The sequence below is a fragment of the Mastacembelus armatus genome, chromosome 22 (genome assembly GCF_900324485.2).
Source record: "Mastacembelus armatus chromosome 22, fMasArm1.2, whole genome shotgun sequence".
NCBI classification, from domain to species: Eukaryota; Metazoa; Chordata; class Actinopteri; order Synbranchiformes; family Mastacembelidae; genus Mastacembelus; species Mastacembelus armatus.
In genome coordinates, this window is record NC_046654.1 from 13538535 (window position 1) to 13566512 (window position 27978).

A 27978-nucleotide genomic window follows, 5' to 3' on the forward strand; every position below is an offset into this window, starting at 1 on the left:
TCAAAGTAACAGGATACTCTGTGTGTTTATACATCTGAGGGAAACAAAGGTGTTTAAAAGTTTTATTTTGAAAAACTATTCAGATATATGTATAATTAACATGGTTTTCTCCTGCTCTAAAAGCGTATCCAGCGTATTTTAAAAGCGTATTTGACATGCTGGCACTGAACTGCATTTTATAGACATTGCACTCCAATCAGTGTGAATTCAGTGTGAGTAGGGGTTGGAGGTTGTGTAATGCACCTGGCTGGTTTTTGATTTATTCTCTCTATACTGCAGTGGTGCACAGTGAGCACAGAGCACTGTGAAAACCTATTGATCTCAATCACAGAGTGAGGCAGAGCTTTTTCTCCTCTGTTTTACTCGATATTATGCAGTTTACGCACTGCCAAGACAGTGCACAGGCAAAAGGAATTTCTAAAAACATGTTGCAATAAATCCAGAGAAGAGTCCTCCTCTGTTCACTGTGAGGTCCACACATCTGTGCTCATCCATTCCAGCGTGTGAAGGTCCACAAAGTCAGCTGTACTCATTCATGTAGATATTTGTTAGCGATAGATTTAATATTTCATGAAAAGGTGTTGGAAGAGATTTATGAAATAAAAGCAATTTGCAAACATACTGCTCTACTGTTGCACTTCAGTCACATCTGTTTCTGTACAGTGTTTTGTATCACAGAAACAAACATGTTTTTAGTCAAATTGAAATTCAGGCTCTTTTGCTGTATTTAACCTTAAAGAGACACTTATCAAAGACACTTTTCAAAATGAAAATATATATATATTATCTCAGACAGTGTTGTCCACCTGCAACTCAGGAAATGCAGTAATCACTGATTTTATTTTTGATTTATTTCATTTAAAAGTCTAATACACCATCACGTTAAGATGTTGTATGTGTTTAAACATGCTAGAGACCGGCATAAAAAGACACTGTCAGATAAAACTCACCAATACAGTTCTGTTTGATCTCAATCTTTTCAATATTTGCCCAAAATCAGAAATCAGAGCTCAGAATCTGTTAGAAGTGTAAAAACCTAGAAAAGTAGTGTACTATTTCTCTGATGAGTTAATGCCTCCACAGCTGTCACATCAATCTGTAATGTAGCAGAGGCAAAGCAGACCAAGACCATTAGGGAAATAAAATATATGAACTTGCCTGTGCCACAGTTCAGTTTTATGCAGTGTATCTTACGCTGGACACAGAGTGTGGTCGTTTTGTTAAATATTGAGCAAGTGGGTTATATGTCGGAATGACACAATTAAATCACAGCAAATAGTTGCATTAATGCTAATGAATCATCAGACAAGTCAATTCATTTACAAGCACAAACATACCACACTAGTCTAGTACCTTCAACTCATAATGAAACTATGCTGTGATTTTAAAATTGAGGTGGGGACCAAACACTCAAAAGGAAAGTTAAAATGAAATCTATCCTGTACGGGTTGGTATAAAAACTGTAGGAAATAGATTTTTTGCAGCTTGGAGCTGTCTGCTACACTGGGTCAGTGGGTCAGAATCCTGAGAGGCACGGTTACATAAAACGTCTAGGATAAATGAAGAGGGGCCACTGCGTCCTGGAGGCAACAGGTCTTTCCTAACACGGACTAACTGTGCCCTCCAGTGGACACGACCAGCGGTTATCAGTGGGATCGGTCAGCGCCGTGCACTGCTTTTTTTTTTTTTGGCCTTACTGTGCGGATTAAAAAACAAAGATGTTTGCAAATGATGAACGTCGAGGGAATTAAACTTTGCAGAAAGAAAATGCAGTTGGATTTCTGACGCAGCCAATCCCGCTCCTCAGTGAAGGCTCACTGGGGCAGTGCGCTTGGCTGAGCAGCGCTGGGAGGAAGCAAAGCGCGGAGAAGAAGAGTTCACCAAACTCAGAACAAAAGGATTTGGGATTTGTTTGTCAGCTTTAAAGGATTTATACCCACTTTTTATTTATCTCCAAGGTAAAAGGCTGAGTTTTAACCAAGTGGACGAAAAGTTTGGTTACTTTTCTAAATAGGCTTTCTGACTTATGGATCAACTTCCTAAGGGCTTCTGTGTATACATGTTGCGCGTTAGTTTGTGGCGTCAGAGCAAAACGGTGTTAAGTAATACAAATCGAACCGAAATTTCTTGAGCCACTTTGGACTCGTTTCGTTGATTGGCACAGAATGAGCTGCGTCTGTGTTGTTTTTTGCGCATATCTCCTGTGCGCAGTTTATTCCAATCGGATACATTCAAACCTCACATGTCAGCAGCTTTGTTTGTCACATGTGGTTACGCTGGAGAGTCCTGTTTCTGTGGCTGGTCTCACCCATGTTGGACTGAGACACTGATTTTCTTACAATTCAAATCAGCAGCACGAGTCCCCTGTAGGCTACTCTCCTTCAGTCTACCATGAACTTTGAGGGACTCGAGCCAAAGGAAGGCAGTCACTGAATTATTTCTCAGATGGATAACAGTGCGTAAGTGGGTGACTTCATCCATCATTTTACTGGACGCCTTGTGTGATTGTGTGTGTTGGGTTGGGTTGGGTTGTGTGTAGGTCACCTCCACTGTGCCTGTTTGGTCTGGGCTGAGAGAAAGAGCAACAAGCGCCTGCAGGGCCGCATCAGTGGCCCAAACCCCATTACTGCAGTATGGGCAACTTTTCCAGCAAGGACAGTCACGGACCCACAGGTAGGTCAACATACACTTACACACACACACACACACACTTATGAGTCTGCAATAAGTTACAAGCTCACTAGCACTGGTGAGACACTTCTTTTGAATTCTTTGTCCTGTATCTTCACAGTGAAAGCAATTTCAAATATTTGGCCACTACATGCAGATATACCTGGCAATGTGTGTGTGTTTGTGTGGCCTGATGTTCTGAGGATCTTTGAGATTAAAGCCAGCAACCCTCAAGGCTCAGATTCATATAGTGGGAGGAGGACAGTGAAGACTAAAAGAGGAGGAATACAGGCAGATTGAGCACACTACAGTAGAATCCTTTAGAAAGGGCTGGATGAGGGGTAATCCGGAACTTGAAAGCAACAAAAGCAGAAACAAGTGAAAAGGACATGGGTGGGGGTGTGTGTGTGTGTGTTTGTGTGTATGTGTGTGCATGCCTTCCTGTGTGTTTCTCAGTGAGTGGTCATTCTCCTCGCGTCCCTGTGTGATTCGTTCTGGCCCCTGCCGGGCCAGCTGTGATGAATCGGCAGAATTCCCCGGCTGAGCACAAGGGCAGCGGATTAATCATAGGAAGCCTAATGCTATCTGACACACACACATGCACACACACATACATACATACAGACCTGAATGGATGCACACAGACACACACACACACACACACACACACACACACACACATACACATGCACGCACATTCTTTCTCATTCAGTCAATCTGCCACCCATGGTTGGACAAGCACATTAAGGTTTGGAATGAAGAAATAAAAAGCAGGGCTGGCATGAGAAAGTTGTTAGACAGTCCTGTCATTCTTTTCTGGTGATTTGGCCTTAGTGCAGGTGGTGCATAACTTTGCAAATGTTCTACTGCTGTTCTTACATCACTTAAGAAAAAAGCCCATTTATTTTGCTGGCAGTCGGTCTTTTGTCCAAACAAGGCAAAAGAGGAAAGTAAAGGAGACGTGTTGGTCAGTGGTTCACATATCTTGGAAAGTTTTCCTGCTAGTGCTGGTGGCACCCGGTGATGGGCAAGGAAAATACTTTTATGTATGATAACATTTGTTCTTCTGAGTATCATAACATTTGTTCTCTGTATGTGTTCCTGAATTTGGAGAGTGAGTGTCACAGCAACACAGCGGATGATCAGTCCAAGAGGAATGTCTCTATTAAAGCATTTATCTTCAGGGACATGACCTGGATGTTTTCTGGCCAGTGAGGGCCTTGTTGTTCTTGTCACGGCCAGACTGGTGACCTCTGAACTGTCCACGATTCAGTCACTTAATCAGTGCTTTCAGTCTCTTATGCTTTCACAATAAGTCAGAAAGTCCCTTTACTTTCAAAAAAAAAAAAAAAAGTTTTTACTTGATTTTTGGATGCTTGAACTTCATGTGCACAGTTTGACAGTAGCTGTTTCATTTTTCACTTTCATTTGCTGGAAGGGAAAAGTTGCTCTATGCTTGTTAGATATTACTCCAACTCTGCACACATTCAACATAGACTTTATCATACCTAATAATTATATGCAATAGTTAAACCTTTGAAACAAAATATAAAATATGCCTGGATGGGATGTTTAAACATGTATTTTCTTGTTTGATCTGAAATCAGTTATTATTTGTTCAGGAGCTCATGGGGAGAGTTTCCACACTCCTCCTACATCTCCACAGACTGAGGGGCCTGTTTTCATGCCCGCTGTCCCCCAGCTCCATCACCCTACCTCGTCTCGTCCTTCACACGCTGCCCCAGTTTCACCCCCACCTCCAGTCCCCGTGGTCACCTCCAGTGGGAAAAAATCGCTTCCTGGCACTTCCAGTCCAGCTCCTGACTGGAAGCCTTGGCCACCAGTCAGCTCAAGCAGCTCTGCTGTTGGCTCAGGAGTTAGCCAGGGGCACAGTAAGACAGGAACTACTGTGGTTAAAGAACACGTTTCCTTGGGGAAGAATGGTGGTCCTCCAACCTCCACCCCAAGGACTCCAGTCTCCCAGTGGAATACTGCAGCTGGCAGCCCCACAAAGTGCCCCTCTTCTCTGTGCGGCGCTTCACCTGTGGAGGGTGGCTCCTCAGGGAAGAACTGGGGAGAGAGGGACAGTGGTCTGAGCCAGTCGTTACTGCCTGGTCATGAAGCTGGAGACGGCCGTGGTGAGGAACTGGAGAAGCTGTTGGAGGAGTGTAGGACAACACTGGGTATCACTGCCAGTCAAGATGGGGCCATGGACACAACAGGCAAGACTGACACATGTTGTCATAGTACTAATATTTCAATTTTGTCTTTTGGTTCCTAAATATATGTTATATTCAGATGATTAGTGATATTCAGACCTGCAGATGTTTTGCTTGTGAACTGCAGCATTTCATTTCATAGTGACCTTAACATTTCCCTGTTTTGAGAAGGGCAAATCCATTTACTTGACATTTTTTCTATGTTTGATATGCATGTGATGTCTTCTGACATTTCTTTATCCTTCCCTCAGACATACTGAAGCATTTACTGACAGAAGTGAAGAATTTGAAGAGTACTTTGCAGGTGAGACTTCGTTTTTTTCCTGAAATATGTGAGTATAGGCTGACTCTTAACACAGTATCGCATGCGTAGGCATCAAATACACGTTTAAGACCAGCTCGACCCCCGTGGGGGCTCCGGCTGTGCTAATGAAGGTCTTCCTGCCTCGAAATCGTCTTCTGTCCATTTTTCTTGTAGCTCAGACTTGATCAGAGTAGTTGGCCTCCTTTGATTCTTGAATGACACCTGATGGATTTGCATTTGTGGATTTACAAGTGATTTCACTGTACTAAGAATTTTGGGTTGATTTATTATTAGGTCTCGAGCCCCAAGTTAAATAAACCATACACATGAAGAATAAAAACACAATGCAAGCATTCCATAGCCCAATTGCAGGGCGTTCCATGCTCTTATGAGGATTTTGATATTCTGTGGTAATTTCCTGTCAGTTGCTTGTTCCAATTCCTGGCCCTCCCTTATGAGGATTGTAGCCAGAGCCTCTCAGCTTCCTCTAGATGAGCCACAGATTAGAAAAGCTGGAGTATGTCCTACAGTATGCCTCCCTCAACCCCATCATTTCTCTTTTTTTCTTCCCTCTCTGACTGTTCTCATTTCCATTACTGGTATTTTGCCATGTATTAGAACCCTAATGTTTAATTGCGTTATATTACAAGAAAATACAAATTTCTCATCTATATATTCCACTTTCCCATGGCGTCACCTCTTTGTTATATTCAGTAACTGCTCTGCTCAATGTTTCGTTCCTTTCTCTTCCATTTTCCCACATCCCTGTGAGACGCCTTGAAATTTACGTCCTGCACAGGCCAGCTAAACCTCAGAGAGACTGTGGTATAGTGCTGAGAGGACGGTGTGTATTAGAAATCGAGGCAATCAAACACTATGTTTATATGGGCCCTCAATGGGGCAATATAAGCTGGCAAAATCTCCACTTTATGAACCCTCACTGAGTGCTCTACCGTTGTGGGAGCCTTTTTGTGGAGAGCCGGAAAAGCGGAGTGCAGTGCGGATGATGGGGTTAACTGTCGGTTCTTCAAGAGACAGAACTTGTTTTGTTTTGTGTTCTGTGACAAGGTGGGCGGGGGGGCGCAGCTTGCAATGATTGGCCATGTGTTATTGTATGTGTGTGCTGCACGTGAGACAACACAGGACTCACACACAGATGCACTGAAAATCTTGGCCAGTACAGTTGGTTTTAGCATTGTATGGGTGCCTCCCTCCTCTCCCTCAACCCCCTACACTCTTTCTGAGCACAAGAACTCAAAACAATTACCCTTGAACTTTTGCTGCAGTGCTTCTCCTTATCTCATTCACTCTTTCTTTTCCTCACCTCTCCTCTGTCGTACTCCATCCCCTCCTGGTATGTTCTTCCACCATCCATCTTCTAAGTGACCCCAGATTTGCTTAAGCCTTTATTCTTTATCTCTGACCTTCAGTGTTTTGACCTTCGTTTGAGAGGCAATAATTCTGTCAGCAGAGCCTCTTCTCGTGCCTCTTCATCTGTCTTCATCCTCATTTTGCCAAATGCTTCTGTCTCTCTGTGTTTGTCTATCGAACATAATCTATTTCCGATGTGCTCAAGTCAGACTGAATTCAGAATTGCCCACTGTTGCAGTGAACTCTTAAGCATTTTAGCCCATGTACCGGCTCTGCTCACGCAGACCAACAGTATTCAATTGTCTTAACCAACAAAAATGAAAAACACTCCACTCATGTCTGGGTAGTGGGTGTGTCGGTGGGTGGCTGGTCAGATTTGTGTTCCCTCCTGGGGAGTTAGTCGATCTGAAAACCCGGCTTTGGAATCAGTTCCAGGTGATCGCTGCTGGGGATTTTCAAACATGTTTTCCAGGATCTCTTGGTTCTTTTTCTCCTCACTGGGCTGCTCAGGCAAACCAGACAGAAAAAGGCCCTGTATCTGAGGCAGGCTGCTCACGTGTAGTGTGTTTAGGAGGACGGACTTGCTATGTTGACTTTGCTCTGCAGCGTAAATGGCAGAAACTCAGCGCCCCTTTCTTTGATGTCTGTACACATTTAGGTTTGCAGCTAGTAAACTCTCCCAAGTTATTTTCGTGTGTCATTTGGGGGGAGCTTTGTCTATTTTGTACTGTACACATAAGAGACTGGGGGGCTGAAATGCCCCTTAACAGGCATCAGAGTAAATTCAGGCATATTTTTAATGCACACCAATCTTTGGAAAGCCTCAGGAGAGGCATCATTACAGAGTTGGGATTTTTAGAGTATGTGTTAGAAAGGCTGGGTGTGGAGGTGAGCAAGGGACAGGCAGTAAGGACAGAATCTGTAAATGTGCTGGGCACTTTCCAGGAATTAAAAAAAAAAAATCAGATGTGTGTCAAGAGGATAGACAATAAGTATCTGTTTTGCCTGTGAATAGTGGATACTACATCTGGTCCTGCAGTGGGGCACTAGGTCAGCTCCTGAGGGACTGAGTGTGTGTCTCTGTGTGTGTCTTAACACTGACAATCCACACCCTTATCTCACTGTGAACTGAGGAGCGCCCCTTCCTGTTTCCTTAAACAGACATGCTCCAGTTGGAGTGTCCACATGCAGATAACAAAGACTGAAGACAAGATCCTTCAAATTTGAGTGTGTGTTTGAGTGTTACTTATCCTGCCACTCTTATGTTGTGTGTGTGTGTGAGAAAACTGTGGTTTTGTGGTGAAGCAAAAGAATAAGGGAGGTTGGGTGAGTGTGTGGGGGGGGGGCGGTGGAATATGATATGTGTGTGTGCATCCACCGTAATTGGGTCCAGCTGCGGTCTTGAGTCACTGGTCAGATGAGGGAGCGACTTGGCTCAGATAACGCCTCCTCCTCCACATCTCCATCCATTCTTCATCTAATTACCAAGCGTCCCAACCCCTCAGCACTCCACTCTGGGTTACATTGCTTTGCAGCCTGTATGCTGCCGCCATAACATCAGTGTGTGATTTCAACCACCTTTATTGTCCTTCCATCTCTCCTTCTCCCCTTTTCACATTCCCTCTCTCTTTTTATGTTGGTGGCTTGCTTTTAATGCTCCAGTATCACTTACCTCTTGGCTTTACTGGTTCTAAGTGCACCTTTTGATGTCTGGGGCAGTGTTTTATACATGTCTGTGGCGATGAGACTCTTACAGAATCAAAACTACAAACCTTTTCTACCTTAATCACTCATCCACATAAATATGAAACAGACTCAGCTTCTTATCCGACCACAGTAGCTAACAAGGAAAACACTGATTGAACCAGAATAGTGATAGTGACACAGAAAATAGTTTCATAGATAGTTCTTAGTACAGCTCCCAAAATGTTGCTTTGTCTTTCTTTGTATTGGCTTTGGCCATACTTGTTGGGTATCTTTTTTTTTTTTTCCATTGTAAAAATTGAGTGTATATTTTCATTTAGTTGATTTTAGATGACACAAGTAAAGCAATAAAGCACCCTGAGCAAAACCTTTTGGCTCACAGTACTGTAATGCCTCATTAGAGATGACTTGGCAGCTTCATTCCTCTCTGCTTGCAGAGGCTTGCTGCTCCATTCAGTTCAACTTGTAGTCCCTTAATGATGGGCCAAATGGATATTTGATTGTTCATTTGGTTATAGACATTATCTGCTGAGGGTTCGCTTATGTTCATTTTTGGTACTGAGAACAAGTTTGGGTTTACAAATGCCAGTTTTTGTCCTCTCTATCTTTACATATGGTGTTGAAGCAAAAAAATGATTTTACAGAATAGTGACTTATCGATTTATACTGTGATAAAATCACAAACAGCTGAATTGAAGAAAACTTTAATAGAACTGTTTTTAAAGTGAATTTTGTTGGCCATGTTAGTTTTTGGAATGAACTGTAGTAATGTTAGTGACCTCTGACCTTTTCACCACCAAGCACTATCAACATTGTGAAATGTGGTCATTGTTCAAAATTTGTCCCAGTGGCCATGAGATACTGCCTCCTCCACACACATTAACTATTTGATTCCCATGCCTTTTAAATGCGTGGCCTGTAGGGAATATCTTGTTTATCGTCAGTGTTCATTTTGGCACCTCATTCAGACTTTCAGATATGGGTTTAGTTAAAATTTTGCCGCCATTTTGTCATTAGATTTTTTTTTTTTTTAATTAGTTTTCATGTTTGTTTTTTTTTTTGTTTTTTTTTTAAGTCTAGTTTTTATTAGCGGCATTAGTGACAATATATAAGCATTTCAAGGCAACATCGTCTTGTATATATTTCTATCAGAGAGGCACCAGCATGGGCTCTAAAGTCTTACTGGTATCTCTGAACCTTGAAATAAATGTAAGTACAGAGGCCTTTGTTACTATTCTTAACTATCCAGTTGCAATTTAGGTTTCAAGAAATCTCTTGTAAAGTCCCCAACAAAGAGTTAACAAAATTTTATGACCTAAAATTATGTTTCCAAGTAGTATTTGCATTGTCTGATTACAGGCACACTTTTAAATGAAATACAAATTTCTATCCATCCATCATCTATACCCACTTATTCCTAACCAGGGTCACAGGGATCTGCTGGAGCCTGTCCCAGCTCTCTTTGGGTGACCCTGGACACTGGTCACCAGTCCATCACAGGGCCACATAGAGACACACAAAGACAAACAACCTCACACACTCACACTCACACTCACACTCACTCCTATGGGCAATTTAGAGTCACCAATCAACCTGACATACATGTTTTTGGACTGTGGGAGGAAACCGGAGTACTCCAGAGTAAACAAATACAAATTTCTTGATGGCTAAATAAAATGTGTGATACCATTTGTTTACATAAAGCATCATCAGGTTGAAAACAGCCCTGTTGTTTCCCTTCCAGACGGAGCGTGGCGAATGGCTGCAGTTCCAGGCTGATCTTCAGGTGGCGGTGTCAGTGGCAGACCGCCTGAGAGCTGAGGCTGAAGAGGAGCTGACAGCACTCCGGACGGCTCATAATGACATTGAGAGGGAGCTGGCTGTTGCCCAACAGAGACAGAAGGAAGCTGATCAACAGCTGATCACACTGAGAGAGGAGTTGAAGGAAAGCAAGCAGAAACTGGCCTCTCTCACTCAGGAACAAGGCAAAACTGACACCCAAGTTCCATGTCTGGAACCAGAGAGGCCCAATGGACACCCAAACAACAAATCTGACAGTAATGAAGTGACCCAGAGGGGCAGGGAGCGGGGTGCGTACAGCTTGGGACAAGGAGTCAACTCTAAGGGTGTGACGAAACGTTACCTGAAAAACGTCACCAACGAGGATAGGAGTGGAGAGGAGTCGCGATCCAGTGAGATGCGAAAGGTGGTAACTGAGCGGTCAAGGTGAGATGACCATTCGACCTTGGGCTTTTTTTGCAACAATAAATAGTATTTCTGCAGCACATTACTTAAGCAAACACACAGAGCCTCTTTTTTGTCTTCTGCATTTTTTGTCTCTGATATAAAAAATAGGTATCTAATTTTGGTCAGGACAATCATTGTGTTTTTTTGAAAATTTTTAATGAAAGTTCTGCACTCAACCCACAGGCCTTAACTGGACCACTTGAGGACACTTTGAATTGTTTTACAGCTGAAGCTGAATGGAACAGCTGTCCACAGAAAAAAATAACAATGAAAAACAGTTGGTTTTGGTTAATTGTGTCTGTCCTGCTCATGATGTGATATAATGTTACAGAAGCCTGTCCAGATTACCTGCTTTCTCAGACTCCACCACTGTGCAGAATGGACCCACCCAGTCCGATACTGGACCTGCCAACAAGGTAAGATACCTCAGATGCATACAAGCCAGGAAGCGGTTTAATGTGTGTATAACAATTTCAGCTTAATTCAGCTAAATCTGGATTGTTTTCAAGAACGTGGGGCAACCAAGAGGTCGAAGAAGTTTGGACTGGCAAGACAGCAAGACAAGCACTGATACAGGTGTGTGTGTGTGTGTATGTGTGTGTATGGAAGCTAAGCAGTTAGCACCTAAAGAGCAGGGCAAAGGACATTCATGTGGTCACCTGAAACATGACAAATTAATGCTAATGTTGCTTTTTGTCTGCGGGGCATGTTAGATTGGCAGTTCTTTGGCAACATGTTTGCCATTACACTCTTAATCAATATGTTGTTTTGCTTATGAATGGGTTTTGTGTTGTATAACATGACATGCTGTCTTGTCTTTGCAGTGAAACGTGAAGAGTCTTTAAACAAGTACAACACTGCCCTCACTGAGTTGCCTCACACCAAGTGAGTCAGCACACACAGACAGCCCATTGTGTCTGAGACCAACATATTTGCTACCACCTCTGTAAATCTAATTACTTGTTTTGACCCAAGTACATTTTGTCTGGTGAGCTCATAAAGCACAATATTAGGACTAGAACACATCTTTTACTCAAATTACTTTTTCAGTAATAAAGTCAGCTACTGTATGTGACCAGACATTTTTCATAACTCTGCAAAAGCCCAGCTTTATAACGACAACACCTGCCGAGGAACTCAGCAGTTTGTGTCCTGTTGCTGACAGGTCCCAGGATGGCTTCAACATGCTACTGCGTCGCCATGGAGGCTCCAAGAGAAACTCGCTGCTCCGCTGGTGTCAGAGTCAAACCCAAGGCTACAAGGTGATCCTGCTTACATGTCTTTTTTTAAACTCTAAGTTTTACAGGGGTTCTGCTTTGTATAGAAACTTTAGTGCATTAGGTGGGTTATATACATATTTGTAAAAATATGCATCCTCTCATGGTGAACCACATTTCCCAAATGTGAGTGAGAGTGAGAGTGAGAGTGAGAGTGAGAGTGAGAGTGAGAGTGAGAGTGAGAGTGAGAGTGAGAGTGTGAGGTGTGAGGTGTGAGGTGTGAGGTGTGAGGTGTGAGGTGTGAGGTGTGAGGTGTGAGGTGTGAGTGTGAGTGTGAGTGAGAGTGTGAGTGAGAGTGTGAGTGAGAGTGTGAGTGAGAGTGTGAGTGTGAGAGTGTGAGAGTGTGAGAGTGTGAGAGTGTGAGAGAGAGTGAGAGTATGTATATATATATATATATATTTTCCCTTCTCAGCCCTATGGGTGGTGTGTGTATGTGTTTTCCTCAATCTTGGGTCCTCTGGGTCCTCAAACTGGGAGTTGGAGGGTTCTTCGCAGTATCTTAGCTGTTCCTAGCACTGCACTCTCATGTTGTTCCTGGGATCTGTTGGAGCCACTCTCCCAGTTTGGGGGTCACAACCCGGTGGGTGCCAGGGACCACTGTTGCCTTCACCTTCCACATCCTTTCTAGTTCTTCTTTCAGCCTTTGGTATTTCTCAAGCTTCTCATGTTCCTCATGCTCTGACGCCCACCAGTCCTTGGCCTCCTTCCTTCCTCTTATCCTTCCTCTTAGTGTACAACCTCAGGATGCTGGATTTGGGGTGAAACCCTCCATGCATTGTGAGGAGCTTAATGTGTGTGTATGTATATATGTTACAGTGTAATTTCAGATACTTACGTCTTGGCATTGTCTGTTACAAGTTAAAATATCAGAAATCTTGGGTTCTCTGTTTTTCAGAACATTGACATCACCAACTTCAGCAGCAGCTGGGCCGATGGTCTTGCGTTCTGTGCGGTCTACCATACCTACCTCCCTTCACACATCCCTTACAGCACCCTGACTCCAGAGAACAAGGTAGCAGTTGTGCTTGGTGACTATATAATGTTTAGGATAATGTGATTTATGATGTTCAACTGATCAATTTGTTCTTCTCTTTGCAGAGGGAGAATCTCAGTCTGGCATTCAAAACAGGAGAGGCTGTTGGAATTGCTCAAACCCTGGTAAGGTCACTGTGTATTACAAATCACAGAAGTCATTTCACAGTTGACCCTCATGTAACAAACACAAAGTAGCTTGATATGTTAAGCTCATACATTTGGTTAAAATCTTTGTCCAACAGACTGTAGAGGAAATACTGAGAGCAGGCGGTCCTGACTGGCAAAGGGTCCTGAGCTACGTGGAGAGCATGTACCGTCACTTTGAGATGTGACTGCTGGAGGTACTGTCAGACGGTCCCTAAGTGGGTCCTTAAAGACTCATGAATGAAAACACTTCAAGGTGTTTATCGTGACAGCTGTCTGAATCATATTATGCGTCTGAAAAATATGTTCTGTTGTTTAAAAAAAAAAAAAAAAGGCATCTAAATTAAACTCTTCAGCATTAAAGTGTATTTTGCCTGACATTAAAGGTACTTTACCACATTTTTTTCTGCAGCTGAAGAGTCTCGTAAAAATCATCACTCCTTACCACTTTTCCCCCTCCCATCCCAACCTGTTTCCCCAAAGTTACAACATGAACATTCCTGAAAACAGAGTTAGCTGAGTATTGAGTAAATCTGGCAATTTAGTAGAACACTGGTTACACCACGTCCTGTCCAGTTTTCACCTGATCTACCAGACACTGTGTAAAATCTTAATTTATGCACCTTTTAAAGGAATAAAGGTGGGGATTTCTTTGACTTGTATATATTGTTTACATCCATTCAAATTTTCTCAGCTACGTGGATGTGTTTGTAACATGGGATGAAAATATTACATTTACCTCCTTTTGTTTGTTTGTTTTTTTTTTTTGCAAGTCGTAAAATCCTAAAATTCATAAATTGACATTTTCCTACATCATACATGTTTGAACAAGTACGTACACAGTGTTACATTTTGATGAGGTGCCATTGCCAACATGTTGGTGTTTTATATACAGGTTTAATTATCAATACACAGGTTCAGAATCTCACCAACTGAGAAAGAAGGGAAAAAAAAACATTAACCTTATAATACAATGAAAAGACTGTCTATGACCATATATAGCAATATATGTTTTTTTTGTTTGTTTTGTTTTGTTTTTTTTTTGTTTTGTTTTTTAAACCTCACTCTGAGAAAGGTGTGTGTACAGGTTGAGTTGCTGTAAATGTCTCCACACTGGTACTTCACTGGCAGAAAGTACTATACTACATTGTGTCCTAATATATGTTTTATTTGCTGATATGTTGTGCCTTTTAACCTTTTTTTTGTATTGCTTTGCAAAGATTCCTGTTTTCCCTTTAGCGCTCTATAAATATGCACTTTTGTCAGCACTTTGTTGGTGTGGGAATGTAATAACGTACAGATCTGCCGTGGTCTTGGAAGGATGCAAGGGCTCAGCTGTTGCAAGGCTGCAGATGAGTCAGGAGATTTGTGCTTTTGAATGGCTGTGCGTTCTCACAGAAACTGTAGCAGTGATCAAAATCTAAGAAGTGCCTCAGTGTTATCACAGCTGTGCTCAGGGATGTGCATTACAGGAGTGACATAGAGCAAAAGTACAAGTCTCCACAGGCTTCGACATTCGGTTTCTACATCATGTAACGTCACTTCTGCGTCCTCACAGATGCACAAACGCACCCTCATGCTACACCGGAACTGAGAAAATAAATAACTGGTGTTACGACACGTCTAAAGCTGAGTTTTTGCCAAAGTCATACTTACCAAAGAAAAGGCAAATATTCATGTGTATACTGTATGCAACTAGTGTGGAAAAAATAAAATAAAATGTTAATATAAAACAAGCAGTAATGTTTTGAGTATTTTGTAAGCAGGTGACTTTCCAAGAAAAAAATGTGAGTACATTTAATAGTTTCTGCAGTGAAAAGATTGGACATTCACTTAGGGGCTTTTAGCCAAGTGAGCAGTCCCATCTCTTCCATATTTTTCAGGGTTGTCTTTGGGTTGGAAGAAGCTCAGCTTTAAACTGATGACTTAGTCTTGATTCTACTGCCTCCTGCTGAAAAGGAAGTGTAATTACAGACTTTCTTAATACCCGTGTCATCAGTTTCTTCAGTGGGAATTGTTAATTGCTACTTTAAATAAAACACGGCCTCGTGATGTCAGCTGTACTGCATGCTGCTATTTTTGCTGCAAACCATCTCTAACCTGTACGTAGATGCGATGGTAGTAGGTGTTTTTAGATAGGGAGTGTTTGGATGCATTTTGTGACTGATCCCCATTTTCTCCCAAGACCAAACCTCATTAACATGTCACTGTTCTATTCACCTGTCACCCTGTGTTGTTACAAGGTAATTAAAATGTCAAACCTGCTTACTGCTTAGTTACATTGCTTTGATATGTTTTTTTTTTTTCCTAAGGAAGTAAATTATGTACAAGAACAGCACAGAATAATTTTAGCAGCCTCTGTTTTCATGCCAGGAACTAAATTCCCAGGTGGTTTTGTGTCACATATCACATTTCATGATGCAATGGATACACTAACACCAGAGCGTCTCTCTCCGCTTTGGATAGCACTGGGAATTATCAGGCGCTGAATAGACATATACCCCTGGGCAAAGATGTTAAGCAGTGAGTTTGATATGTGATAATATGTGTATGCATGCTAGTGTGTGTAGCAGTGGGAATGGGGATATTGGTGTGGGGGCAGGAGGTGGAGTTTTGTAACATGTAGTGCAGGTCAGTTGAGCTTGAGGAAGTGGTGGCTGTCAGTTTTTGTATCTGAACCAAAAGTTAGATGTGTGACGAAGCAGGGAACTGAAGCATGCATGGGATCTGGACCTTGGTTCTCTGTTTGGGAGTTGTGTCTCTGCCTGTGTTTGGTTTGACACAGGAGCCATCTGGGTAAGTTTGTTGTAGATGCAATCACGATTATTGAATTCATATTTCATATGTTGATTTTCATCGTACAACTGACTCGTCAGTAAACCCCTTCTTCTCTTTATACTCTTAGAACATTGTTTCTGATGTCAGGTCCAGAGGTGTTGCATGCTGGGACACCCACTACTCTGGCTGTCACCGTCTTTTCTGACTTCCCCAGCAAAGTGACGGCTGAACTGGCACATGGCGACACCAGAGTAACCCAAACGGAGAGCTTCCAAGGAGGTGATGCTGCAGTTCCACAGATCTAGGGTTGATTTGCACAGTGGCTTTTTAATGTTTGAGATGGCTAAAGCTTCATTTTGTTTTTTTAAGGTTTGACCAGAGTCCTCACACTCCCACCTGTGAGTATGTTTTCCATTCCTTTTTTTTTCTTTCTTCATTCACAAAATCATCAGAATAATACTAATCATGCATATTCAATCGCTCCAGATTCCTGGCTCGATAACCCAGAATTCCCTTTTAAACTTGACGGTGAGAGGCTACAGGAATGACGCGCTCATTTTCACCAACACCACCAACCTCATCTTCAATCTCAAGAACGTCTCCACCTTCATCCAAACTGACAGATCACGCTACCAACCTGGCGATACTGTCAAACTCAGAATTGTGTCTCTGCAGCTGGACAGCAGTCCATACAAAGGCAGAGTGGATATCTCCATGTGGGTAGGTTTCTGTTTTCTGTGTGAAATGACAGAGCCGCTGGAGCTTAATACATTTTTTTTTTGTCAGGCATTGTGTGGCAGAGGGAAAATGACATTACTTTGTCACACTCAGGATCCCAGTGGGAACATTGTCAACAGTTGGGAGTCCGCAGGGAATCTGGGGATTGTGTTGCAGGAATTTAATTTATCCCAGTCAGTCCCTCTTGGAGTGTGGGCCATTACAACAACAGTAAATGTAGGTTGGATTTTTTTTCTTTTTTTAAATTACCTTTTTATGTCTTTATTTGAATTAAATATTAAAATAGTCCATGTTTATTTTAACTCATATTTTCTTTATTACAGACCATGACTGATAAGAAAACATTCACTGTGGAGCTTTATGGTAACAGACCTATATGTTTATTGTCATATTTTTCTGGGAAATTTAGAAGTTGAACTGATAGTTCCACATTTCCTACTTTAGAACAACACAGACCTGCCATATCTGAAATGAAAAGGTTATTGGTTGTTGTTGTCATTCCACCTGTCCATGATGGCCCTGAGGAGAACCCTTTCTAAGCAATTCCAGTGGAAACCACAGGAGAAACCACAGCCCTCATTTTATCTCTAAGTGTATTCTAAAGTTTATCTGAAGTTAAAATGAGGCTTCAGTCTTCTGACAATCATTTTTAGTTCCGGATGCCTTCAGGTTGTTATTTTTCCTCTGCAGCTCAGCACAGAGACAGTCTGTCAAAACAAAAATAGCGAATGCTAAACTAAAAATATTTTTTCTATTAATCTAACTCTGCTTCATGTTGGCATCAATTATTTATTAAAATGTATGTATGTATGTATGTGCATCTGACTGGTCTTTAAAGCGAAAAACGCATCTTACTTGACTCCTGTTGCAGAGCGTCCTCCTTTTGAAGTGCTGGTAAAGACACCATCACAGGTCTTAGTTGGAGATCACCTCTCAGGATCAGTGAGAGCATTGTGAGTTCAATTAGCGCAATAAAATCACATTTCCATATAAGCAACTACACTGAATGCCTTGTGTGTGTTTTTATTATTTTGTTTCCTATAGCTACCCCAGCGGGCGGCCTGTACAGGGAACATTAGCTGTCTCAGTCACTCTGGCAGCTGCAGCCTCTCCAGTTGCACTAACACAAAACAAAGAGGTGAAGTGTTATCATCCTGTTAGTTCCTTTATGAAATAATAATGCGTTTAGGCAGCGTTAGTCAATATATCTTCATACCTTTTCAGATCTACGGGTCAACACAGTTTTTCTTCAGCAAAGATCAACTTCAAGCCCTGTATAATTCATCAGGAATAGGCAGCAATAGAAGCTTATACATTGCAGCCTCTGTTACCAACAACTCTACAGGTGAAATATTCTTTGAAAATGTAATGAGTAATGCGTGAAATGTGTTTCAGTTGCTTCTGTAGCCACAAAAGGTATGGGCCTTTGTTCTCTTGTCACCCAAGGAGTTAAAGTGAACAAAACAGTAAAAGTCCAGCTTATGCAGAAAATGTTCCGGCTTACTTTCCATGATTTTCCACCAACACTGAGGCCGTCTTTACAATTCTATACAAAAGTAAGTGAGTTATTGTCACTGTGCTTACATTGCTGCTATTTTAGCTTGTTATTACTGTGAGCTAACTACTCTTCATGCATCTATTCCACAGCTCAGGATCTCCAGATATGACAGGAAGCCTCTGAGTTCACAAGATCTAACACACTCTGCTGTAATTGAGGTCACTCAGTCAACATCCACAATCAACGGGGAACCTACAACTCTGACGCTTCCGGTGCCCAAGGACGGGAACATCCACGTTAAGTTCAAATTGTGGGATCAAGTAGACATGCTTTTTATTTCAGTGAGTGTTTTGGTCCTCCAGGAAAAGCAATGTTCAGCAGTTTTATTTTATATACAGTAAGATGAGAAGTTTCGGTTAAATAAGATTACACTTGCTTACCAGTAAGAGGACCTGACCCCAGGACCTGAAACCAGAAGTCTGAGCAAGCATCCAATGATTCTGAAACAGATATGATCATGTGAGGGCTTTCTGTTAAAAACATGAGCACCAAGCCCAAACTAAAATCAGTGGCATCTGTGGTGGAGCTCAGCTGATTATTATAGCCGACATGTTCCCTTTTTATTAAAAATTCAGGCCAGATTCGAGTCCAGTGAGAAAACTCTGAGTGTCTACAAAAGCTACTCATCTCCTAGTGGCTCCTATATTCAGATCTCTCCTAACGATACCTTATCTGCACAGGTAACCCTTTAACATATACAGTATTTTTGTAGCCTTGTGCTAAATTAGCATGTATGCATTCAGTCCCTTGCATAAATTATTTTTGTTCATTATGTACATATAAGTATTTCACATAATACTTTGAATTTTCAGATTGGATTGCCACTACAAATCAACGTGGAGAGCACCTTTCAACCAGCTGCACTTCACTTTATGGTATATTTCAACAAACGCTATGAGAATAACGTAACCTGACATTTTTATTTCTGCAAAGACAGAATCTTCCAGAAAGAGGGTTGTAGAAATTATACAAGTCACATTAATAAGTAGAAAACATTCTCACTTGTGGTCTAACATTTTTAATTTAAAATATATATTTCCTGAAAATAGAAATGGTTTCTCTATGACCAGAAGGCACGTAAATGATAAACATTCTGGCAAAGAAGCGTTTTACAATGGATTTATTTACAATAGACATTACTATGCTAGAACCGATTGTTGTGGGACATTATGGATTACTTTTTAAATATTTTTGAGAAGGCTTATGATCAGTATGCTTCTTTACTGTTGTGCTTCCAGGTGAGCTCTAGAGGTCAAGTGGTGGCTGCTGGAACAAAAAATTCCTCCTTTTTTTCTCTGACTCCAAGGGTATCCTGGTCCCCCAAGGCCTGTGTCACTGTTTACTCCGTCCTTCCTGACGGAGAGGTTACCAGTGACACAGCACACATCACCATCAACCAACACAACTATGTACTTTAACATATTGTTCTTTGATTATCTTCTGTCATGTTATTCAATCAGACGCATTGTTTTCCTTGATATGCCTGTGACTGTTCATGTATTTGCTTTTCTCAGGTATCTCTAAACTGGAGCAGTGATAAGGCCCAACCAGGTGAGCAGGTATCACTCACTGTGACTGGCCCTCAACCCGACTCCCAGATAGGAATTGTGGTAATGGGGGCATATGATGAGGGTCCAGATGATGTCCTGGACTTAAAAGTGGAAGAGGTATGACAACCGGTTTGATTTGCCACCGCCTAAAGGACAGCTCTCTTTGCTGTTCAGAACACTCATTAGGTTTCCTGTCCTCTCTGGAATATAGCTTACACTGAGAGGAACCTTATCCTCAGCCAAAAGAGCAAAATATAATCTGCTCAGACTTTAAACTTCTTTGAACCTCCTAAAGAAAGTTGCCTGTCATTTCTCCTTAGTCACAGTTTAATTACAAAGCACCAGCCCTCCCATCCACTTTAATCTGATGGACAATCTTCCTAAACGCAGTTTTCACCTTTAGATACTAACACTAGATGTGTGGCCATTCAGTGTGTGACCACTAACCGGTTGTTCTGGGTGTAAGTGATCTGTCTGCTTTGTTAGGAAGTGAATCTGCTGTTTCTAAAGCTGATAGCTCTAATGTGCTGTGTGCATGACCTGAGGGTCACTGATGGACACACTATCCCATCATCTCCAAAGCTCTTTCTCCATATATTGGTAGAATAGATCATTTTAAAACACCAAGACTTCCTCAGGTATCTATACAGACTCTTACCTTACATAACCTGCTAAGACCAGACCTATATTTCATTATTTAATACTAGACTGTTTATATTTGTTCCAGCTACAATAACATATTTACCATTGTTATCTTTTTTTTTTTGTGTCTTTCATACCTCAGAAATGTAATATTAGGATTTTGACCAATGCCAGACTGTATAAGAAAAAGCAGCCTGATGGACCTAAGGATGGTATGATGACACAGTAATGCAGCATTAATCCAGTCTTATTTTATGTTTGGGGGGCCCTCGTGTGGTCACTTAGCTAATTGCAATTCCCCCCACAATTTCAGTAAGTGGATTCCTTTTATTCTTCAGGCATAAATAAAGCCCAGACTTTGACTTTCCTTTTTTTTTTATTTTGGGGTTTCAGAGCTCCCAGAGATGGAGAAATACTGGAGCACCTGGATGGATGGCACTGAATCCTTGGCATGGTTAAACCCTACTGTTAGGTGAGTTCTCCAAATCTCCTAGAGCTAAGAGATGAAAACAAATGTTTACATACAACAAATATTTAGTTCACTGCATTTTTTTTCATTTCTATCAGTAATCAAACATGGACAAGTGGGAGGATAACAGTGCCGGATGGTGTTACTTCTTTGAGAGCTGTTGCATTTATAATGTCAGACAATGTTGGTTTGGGCTTCACTCCTGTGCCACAAAAGGTAACACAATACTTCACAGTCCATTATGTGCTGCCATATACCAGTGATACTGAGGTATTTCCCAGAAGTGCAGTTGTTTCCATTGGCTGAGAGGATGTTGTGCTTGTTGTGTGACAAGGAAATTGATTTTTGCATTTAATTTTCATCTCCCCCCCTTTGTACAGCTTGAGGTGTGTTTGCTCAGTTCCTGTAGTGTAAATGGAAAAGTACTTAAAGCCTTCACGCCTTTATTCCCTTAATGAAATTTAATAAAAACCAATGTAGATATTTTGTAATTTGAATGTTGATTTCTTGCTGTATGTTTTATTTATTTTTATTTTCTCTCACTATCCTCTCACTAACTAATGGTACCCAGTGGAAGACAAGATTGCTTTGATTTCTTTTTTTTAATTCACAGTTGACTGTGTCCAAAGATTTCTCATTGTCTCTGAATGTCCCACCTTACCTAATCAGAGGAGAGGAGATTGTGCTCGACGTGAACGTTATCAACCATCTAGACCAGGACACAGAGGTATGAAGGACTACATTTGTGCTGTGTTCTGGTTAGACTGGGATTGGAAAACTATCTGACTTGTCACAGAGGTTTTTTTTTTTTTTCAGCACTTTTAGGTTCAATTCCAAGAAAATCCCTCAAGGGTGCTTTAAAATGTCTTTCAATAATAAGCATCAGTCACTGTCATTCAAAGTATTACATTCTTTGTTTTTAAAGGATTGTGTTTTGTTCCCATACAGTATGTTTCTCTCCACAGGTCATTGTGCTGCTCACACAGACCAAGGCCTTTAGGTTTGTTTTGGAAAACAGAACTGGTGGATCAGTGATTAATGCCCACAAGCTTGACATAGGGAGTCATGCATCTGCTTCAGCCATGTTCCCTATAAGGCCTGTGACTCTGGGCGAGATGGAAATATCAGTGGATGCCATATCTGCAGGGGCCTCTGACAGCCTGCTTTGGAGAGTGCTGGTGAAGGTATGGTGTGATGGAAATTTGGGGTGATACCAATGAATTTGGTTTAACTGTGATGTTCAAAATGATTCTTTCTGCAATTTAAGTGTGTTAAGACATAATGATGCAGTTTAAAATGCAACATGCTAATAATAATTACAGTCCAAACAGCCAATCCTATAATAACAGTGAATGTGTCTGTGTTGCCGAAGGCTGAAGGAGTCGAACAGATCTTCTCAGAGACTCTGTTTCTGGAGCTGGAACCGGAGAACCGCAATAATTCCACATCCATCTCCTTCTCTTTTCCAGCAGATGTGGTACCGGGCAGCAAGAGGGCCCATGTGGCACTGGTTGGTATGTCTATCATTTTCCTTTTCTCCTGTGCCACTGGCATTTCCATCTGAGTGCAGTTTATGTTTACTTAGTTACAGCAGGCCTATGCTCACATTTTCCCTTGAGCTTAGATGATGAGCTTGGGTATATGAGCAGACAATTCCTGAAAAACATTGGGTACTGGATGTTGGAAAATGGGAACAATGGACATAAAACAGCAATGTTTATGGTGAGCAGATTCTGAGCAGTTGTCAGGCTGTTTGGCTTTTGTCATGCTAGAGAGCCAAGCAAAAGGATTTTCCTTGGTCCCAGACAAATTTGTGGTTTCTGTGCTTTTGTGATAGTCGTCTTTATTAAACATAAAGAAAATGTGTAGGTTGTAGTTTTGGTTTGTACTTTAGCACAGCTCGGACTTTCCAAGTCAGTATTCAAGTATGGTTTTCATTTACATAGTGTTCAATACAGAAACATAACGCCTTTACACTCACTCTAACCCCAGAAATGTTTTCAGTGACAGCATTTCGATCCGTTCTGGATGTTCGTCACAATTTTACAAAATATCCTAAAATCCAATGAAACATCCTAAAATGTTATCCACAGCCAACAGGGCTGTGGTGTTTCAACTGGGAAACAGGTTAAAAATAACAGTAAAGAAATACAGATACTCCATCTCACAAACATATATCCAAACTTCCCACACAGATTTGTTACCAAAATAATTATGTGAAACTAAGATATCATGTAAAGTGTCCAAATATACACAATTACAAACCAAATGTGCAATTAGAAATTACAAATCCAAAAGTCAATATATGGACACACAAATGATGCATATAGGAATGTGTATAACGATTTATTTATCATTTACATCAAGGCCAATAGTTTCCACATGGTGACTGCTATAGTGAAGTATGGATTTAAGGGATTTCCTGAAAACATTCATTTTTTTTAATAAAACTGACACTTATAAATATCAGAACACATTTCAGGTTATTTACAGATATTTATAAGTAATTTAACAGTAATGAAAAGAGAAAAATAGAGCACCAGTATTAGAAGAGCTTGTCCACAAAATGCCTGAAGTGATGGTGAGGTATGTATCATACAGCAGTTCTTCCTCAACTGTCAGTTTTGCTTCTTTTGTTCACTTATATATTTACATTATGCCAGTTCCCACATAGACAACACGGCTCAAAGATTGTGTGTAAGGATTCAAAACAGACATTATCAGGTCTGAAGCACAGATAATCTCCTTTAGGTTTTGTTTTGTATGAAATGTAAAAGTTAACATGTTAAATCCTCTTCTCCCCCGTATTACTTTACTCAGGTGATATTCTGGCGTTGTCCATCGGAAACTTGGATTCTCTGGTTCAAGTTCCTCTTGGCTGTGGGGAGCAGAATATGATCCACTTTGCTCCCAGTGTTTATGTTCTCCAGTACCTGGAAAAGTCAACCCTGGACAGTAAAGAGATCAGGAGCAGGGCTCTGGCCTCTATGATGGAGGGTAAGCACACCTTAGTGGTGTCACTTATAATAAATGTTACTGTATAGTTACCGTATATAAATTATAGGTGAAATTGCTTCAAATCTTATTTTTTATTAAAGCTAGGAATATTTGGGCCTTTATGTTATATCAACATGTAATATTATCTGCTGTAAGGTTATCAGAGACAGCTGTCCTACCAGAGAGACGATGGTTCCTTTAGTGCTTTTGGAGACAGTGACACGTCTGGGAGTACATGGTAGGTCACTAGTGTAACGGTACAGGGAAAATAGTCAGGTGACTGATCCTGCATGTCGAGGTGAAATCATTTAATATTTCTAATGCAGTGCTCACTTGTCTTTGAATTTTCTTTAAATAGTCAGTGTTTATCTTAAAACAAGTTTGATTGCAAAACGTTTTATATCATTCTCATATTGAAATGAAAAGTGTCTTTTTGGCAACTTGTGTTGTATTGACATACATTAAATCTATAGAAAGCTATTTTATCTTACTCAGATCCTCCTTCTCCTCTGTCTGTGGTCCCAGGCTGACAGCCTTTGTGCTGCGGTGCTTCCTCCAGGCTCAGCCCCACATGCAGATAGACCAAAGTGTCCTGACCAGGGCCATGACATGGCTCTTGAAACATCAGGGGCCTCAGGGAGAGTTCACCGAGGTGGGCAGGTTGATCCACACGGAGATGCAGGGAGGACTGGATAAAGGTCCGGTAGCACTTACTGCCTATGTACTGATTGCACTGCTGGAAGACGAGAGCTATCTGGTAGGTTAAGGGAATGTGTGTATGTCAGTAGAGCAGGTAAAATATAGGATAATTACCTAAAAATCATTTTGTTGTTACATCAACAGAAAGTTGAGAATGAGGTGTCTGTACATTAGGATAGGATGTTAGTGTTGGGTCTAGCAATGATCTGTTGTCTGTTTTCTCTGTGTGAAGGAAGTGTACACAGGGAATGTGTCCCTGGCCCAGAATTACTTGGAGAAAAAGGTGTTCATTGGGGTGGTCAGTAACTACACCCTGTCTCTGGTGACTTATGCTTTAACTCTGGCCAACAGTCCTGTGGCTGCCATTGCCCTGGCTGAGCTCAACAGGAGAGCTGACTACAGAGGTAATTCAGTGAAGGTCTATTATAATCCCTCAGTATTGATGATTTCTTTCAACAAGTAGCTGCATCGTCACCTGCAACCTGTAGGTAGCTACTTTAATAGAACTGTGCAGGATGATAAATATAAAGGGAGGACTACTCTATGTGGATATACTTAAATTAAACTTGATTTAAAACATGCTCAAACATAGTCTGTCATTTCATTCCAAAGACGGAGTTATGGTGTGGCGATCCACTGCAGACCTGGATTCACCTGACGGGCCCCTGCGCTCGGCACAGATCGAGGTGGCCTCTTATGTGCTGCTGACTCTCTTCAGATATGGCAGCTTTGTTGAGGGGATTACGCTCTTCAAGTGGTTGAGCAAGCAGAGAAATTATCTAGGAGGCTACGGCACGACACAGGTAGGGCTAAGGCTTTATTCCCTTACATGAATAGCTGATGCTTGAATGAAATGTAGTAACAGCTTGTTGGATCAGTCCAAAGAAAAGTATAAATGTATGTGTAAATTAGACATAACTATAATTAAACAGGCCATTTACTGTATTGCACCAAAATACATTATTTAGATGAATTTACTTTTTCACAGTACAGTAATTCAAGTAGAGCTGTTTTTATCTTTTCCCCTCTCTTTTCTTCAGGACACAGTGGTCGCCCTCCAGGCCTTGGCTTACTACTCTGCCTTCAGTGGTGCCAACGCCATTGACCTCAGGGTTAACATATCTGCCCCCGCATCTTCGTTTGTGTCTCTGTTTAGCATCGACTCCAACACCTATCGAATGCATCGGAGCCAAGAGGTAATAAATCTGTCGGGAATCCCTTGGCACACACAACGCATGTCATCATGTAATATTTCTTAGATTTTATATGATCTAGTATTTACTGTGTCAATATCAGCCTGGAGTTTCTTCAATTTCCTGCGGATACTTTATGTTTTCAAGATTGATGTTGACAAAGGTCTGGACCTGAATATACACATGCAAGGAAGAGGATTCGCCATATTTCAGGTACAGTATAAAAATATTATTGTTGTCTCTGCTCTTTTTTGTTTTGCCATATTTAGGCCCCACGACTCCAAACCGCCCCTGAGCACGCAGGAATGTTTCCATACCACCAACATAAAGTATAATTGACCCACCAGAGCATGACCAGAATAAATTGATTGCAGCAGCTGTGCACGATAGTTTTACGAAGCATAATGCACTGCATTGTAAATGCTAAACCAAAAGAGCTCAATGTAAATGTAGCATGATAACAGACTGTGCAGTTAACATCTGGAACACATACACTTGTTTTTAGTGTGTCCAGATATTATCACTCACAGGAGGATGTTGGTGAAAGGTTAATCTTTTCACTGTGTTGAGTATTACAACCTGCTGTCTTTTGTTCCATATCTCCTCTCCACATGTACATTTCATGTACATCCTGACTCCAACCATAACGCTACAACACTAAGGAGAGACAAACAAATACAGCGAGTCGGACTTTTTGAAATATTTGCTTAATGAAATACAATATTTGTTGTGGTATGAAGCAGTGTAGTAAATTGTAGGCTTCTGCTCTTAACTATTAAATTGAGTCTCTAAAGCTAGAACATTTTTCTTCTTAAACATGGATCCACTCAGATGAATATCTTTTACAACCTGGGGAACGCAGCGTTCTCACAATCCCACACCCCAGACCAGGAGGCTTTTTCATTGGGTGTTGATGCCACTGTTGAGAGGGACAGCAATCACATGCTGCTGTCTATATGCACGAGGTAAGAACTACAACACAGATATGTCACATGAATTACACTCATTAACATATATTTTAATATATATTTATATGTATGATGCTGGACTGTATGTTTCATTATCGTGCATCTGAAATATTATAACACCAGGGCCCTGAATTCCTATGACCTCTTACTTTTGTCCTTTCTAGATTAAAGGACAGTCAGATGATACCTCGTACAGGAATGGCCATAGTGGATGTGGGCATGCTCAGTGGTTTCAGTCTCTCTCCTGAAGCAGCTGCCACAACTGATCTTATTAGGAAGGTGGAGATACTGCCTGAGAAAGTCATCCTGTACCTGGATTCAGTGAGTGTTTCATCATTTCCTGGATAGATAGTAGTTTATATTGTTTTCCATAAATTTCACTTCCCAATATGATGATTAAAATAATATTTTTTAAAAGCATTTAATACATTTCCAAGATTAAAATTCTAGTTTATAGTGTTATTTATTTATTGCATGAAGAGAGTTAGCAGTGGAGCCAAACAATCGGCCATCGAAACCCATGTGGAATTTGTGTGAAATTTCATAATACAAATTCTTCAGTTTGTTTAAACACCCACATTCCCAGAAAAACATACTGACAACATAACCAGTGTCCGCAGCAGTAGCTACCACGAGGCCCTGCAAAGAATCACACTGTTCTTGTAAAAATGAATTTTGTGATATTAGTCAGTCTAGCTGACAAACATAATGTTTATCTGTTTCTGTAAAGAGGTTATCATAGGCCACATGGTCACATCAACCAGATGCTGAGGGTAAACATGATTATTAAAAAAGTCTAATGTAAATTATTTATTATGATTCACTTTATATGGTGTTTACAGCTTACCAAGTCAGAGGTTTGCATCAAACTTCCAGTCATCAGACATTACAAAGTGGCCTGCGTACAGGATGCTATGGTGGAGGTTTACGACTACTATGAACCAAGTGAGTACACTTTGAAACAATTTTTTAATGTGGCTGCACATTCACAGTATGTGCATGTGTATCTAAACAGATAAACAGCTCTTATTACCACAAATTTAAAACTGATACAGTGCAATGTTGCTGATAATATCTTCTTTGAAGTGGTGCACTATGACAAAAACATGCAGTACAACAGTACAGGGCCTGACATACCAAAGAGCTTTAAATCATTGCATTACTTTGTGTGTCTCACAGCGAGGAGAGCAACAAAGACATACAATTCAGATGTTCTGCACAACATGGACTCCTGCTTCTTCTGTGGTGCAAGCTGTGATCTCTGCCGCGCAGGAATCAGCATCATAGCATCTCACTCAGTTAGCACCACCACCTACAGCTTCATTTTCCTATTTCTTGGAGTCACTGCATTTTTTATTGTCGTCTAATTAGATTGGAATTTAAAAATCTAAATTCTAATTAAAAGTAATGAATGC

At 41.1% G+C, this 27978-nt stretch overlaps 2 protein-coding genes across 2 annotated transcripts; both read left to right on the forward strand.

The window, feature by feature from the left end:
• The first annotated feature begins 1671 nt into the window (after positions 1-1671).
• Positions 1672-13284, forward strand: LOC113128264 (cytospin-A). Its single transcript, XM_026303472.1, has 12 exons — positions 1672-1958; positions 2540-2673; positions 4293-4892; positions 5141-5193; positions 10013-10494; positions 10847-10931; positions 11025-11091; positions 11340-11400; positions 11681-11777; positions 12688-12804; positions 12891-12950; positions 13070-13284. Exons 2-12 carry the CDS (start codon positions 2634-2636, stop codon positions 13157-13159), a joined length of 1752 nt encoding a protein of 583 aa, XP_026159257.1. The 5' UTR covers positions 1672-1958; positions 2540-2633; the 3' UTR covers positions 13160-13284.
• Positions 13285-15687: 2403 nt separating this feature from the next.
• LOC113129776 (CD109 antigen-like) lies at positions 15688-27930 on the forward strand. The gene is made up of 32 exons (XM_026305885.1): positions 15688-15767; positions 15877-16028; positions 16119-16147; positions 16236-16469; positions 16581-16703; positions 16811-16850; positions 17359-17440; positions 17532-17625; positions 17712-17832; positions 17934-18043; positions 18135-18326; positions 18621-18725; positions 18858-18920; positions 19284-19454; positions 19560-19712; positions 20380-20449; positions 20631-20709; positions 20805-20922; positions 21320-21433; positions 21672-21890; positions 22079-22220; positions 23527-23703; positions 23860-23941; positions 24229-24460; positions 24635-24806; positions 25015-25205; positions 25443-25598; positions 25743-25808; positions 26427-26560; positions 26728-26884; positions 27406-27508; positions 27743-27930. Exons 1-32 carry the CDS (start codon positions 15688-15690, stop codon positions 27928-27930), a joined length of 4149 nt encoding a protein of 1382 aa, XP_026161670.1.
• The last annotated feature ends 48 nt before the right edge of the window (positions 27931-27978 follow it).

What these genes read in the sequence shown, in the direction of transcription:
- LOC113129776 (XM_026305885.1), top strand. Translation starts at nt 15,688, where the DNA reads ATGCATGGGATCTGGACCTTGGTTCTCTGTTTGGGAGTTGTGTCTCTG. An exon ending in ATTCACTGTGGAGCTTTATG is followed by an intron (nt 16,851 to 17,358) that starts GTAACAGACCTA and finishes CTCCTGTTGCAG; the next exon opens with AGCGTCCTCCTTTTGAAGTG. An exon ending in TGGTTAAACCCTACTGTTAG is followed by an intron (nt 20,710 to 20,804) that starts GTGAGTTCTCCA and finishes CATTTCTATCAG; the next exon opens with TAATCAAACATGGACAAGTG.
- LOC113128264 (XM_026303472.1), top strand. Translation starts at nt 2,634, where the DNA reads ATGGGCAACTTTTCCAGCAAGGACAGTCACGGACCCACAG. An exon ending in ATTTGAAGAGTACTTTGCAG is followed by an intron (nt 5,194 to 10,012) that starts GTGAGACTTCGT and finishes TTTCCCTTCCAG; the next exon opens with ACGGAGCGTGGCGAATGGCT. An exon ending in CCCTGACTCCAGAGAACAAG is followed by an intron (nt 12,805 to 12,890) that starts GTAGCAGTTGTG and finishes TTCTCTTTGCAG; the next exon opens with AGGGAGAATCTCAGTCTGGC.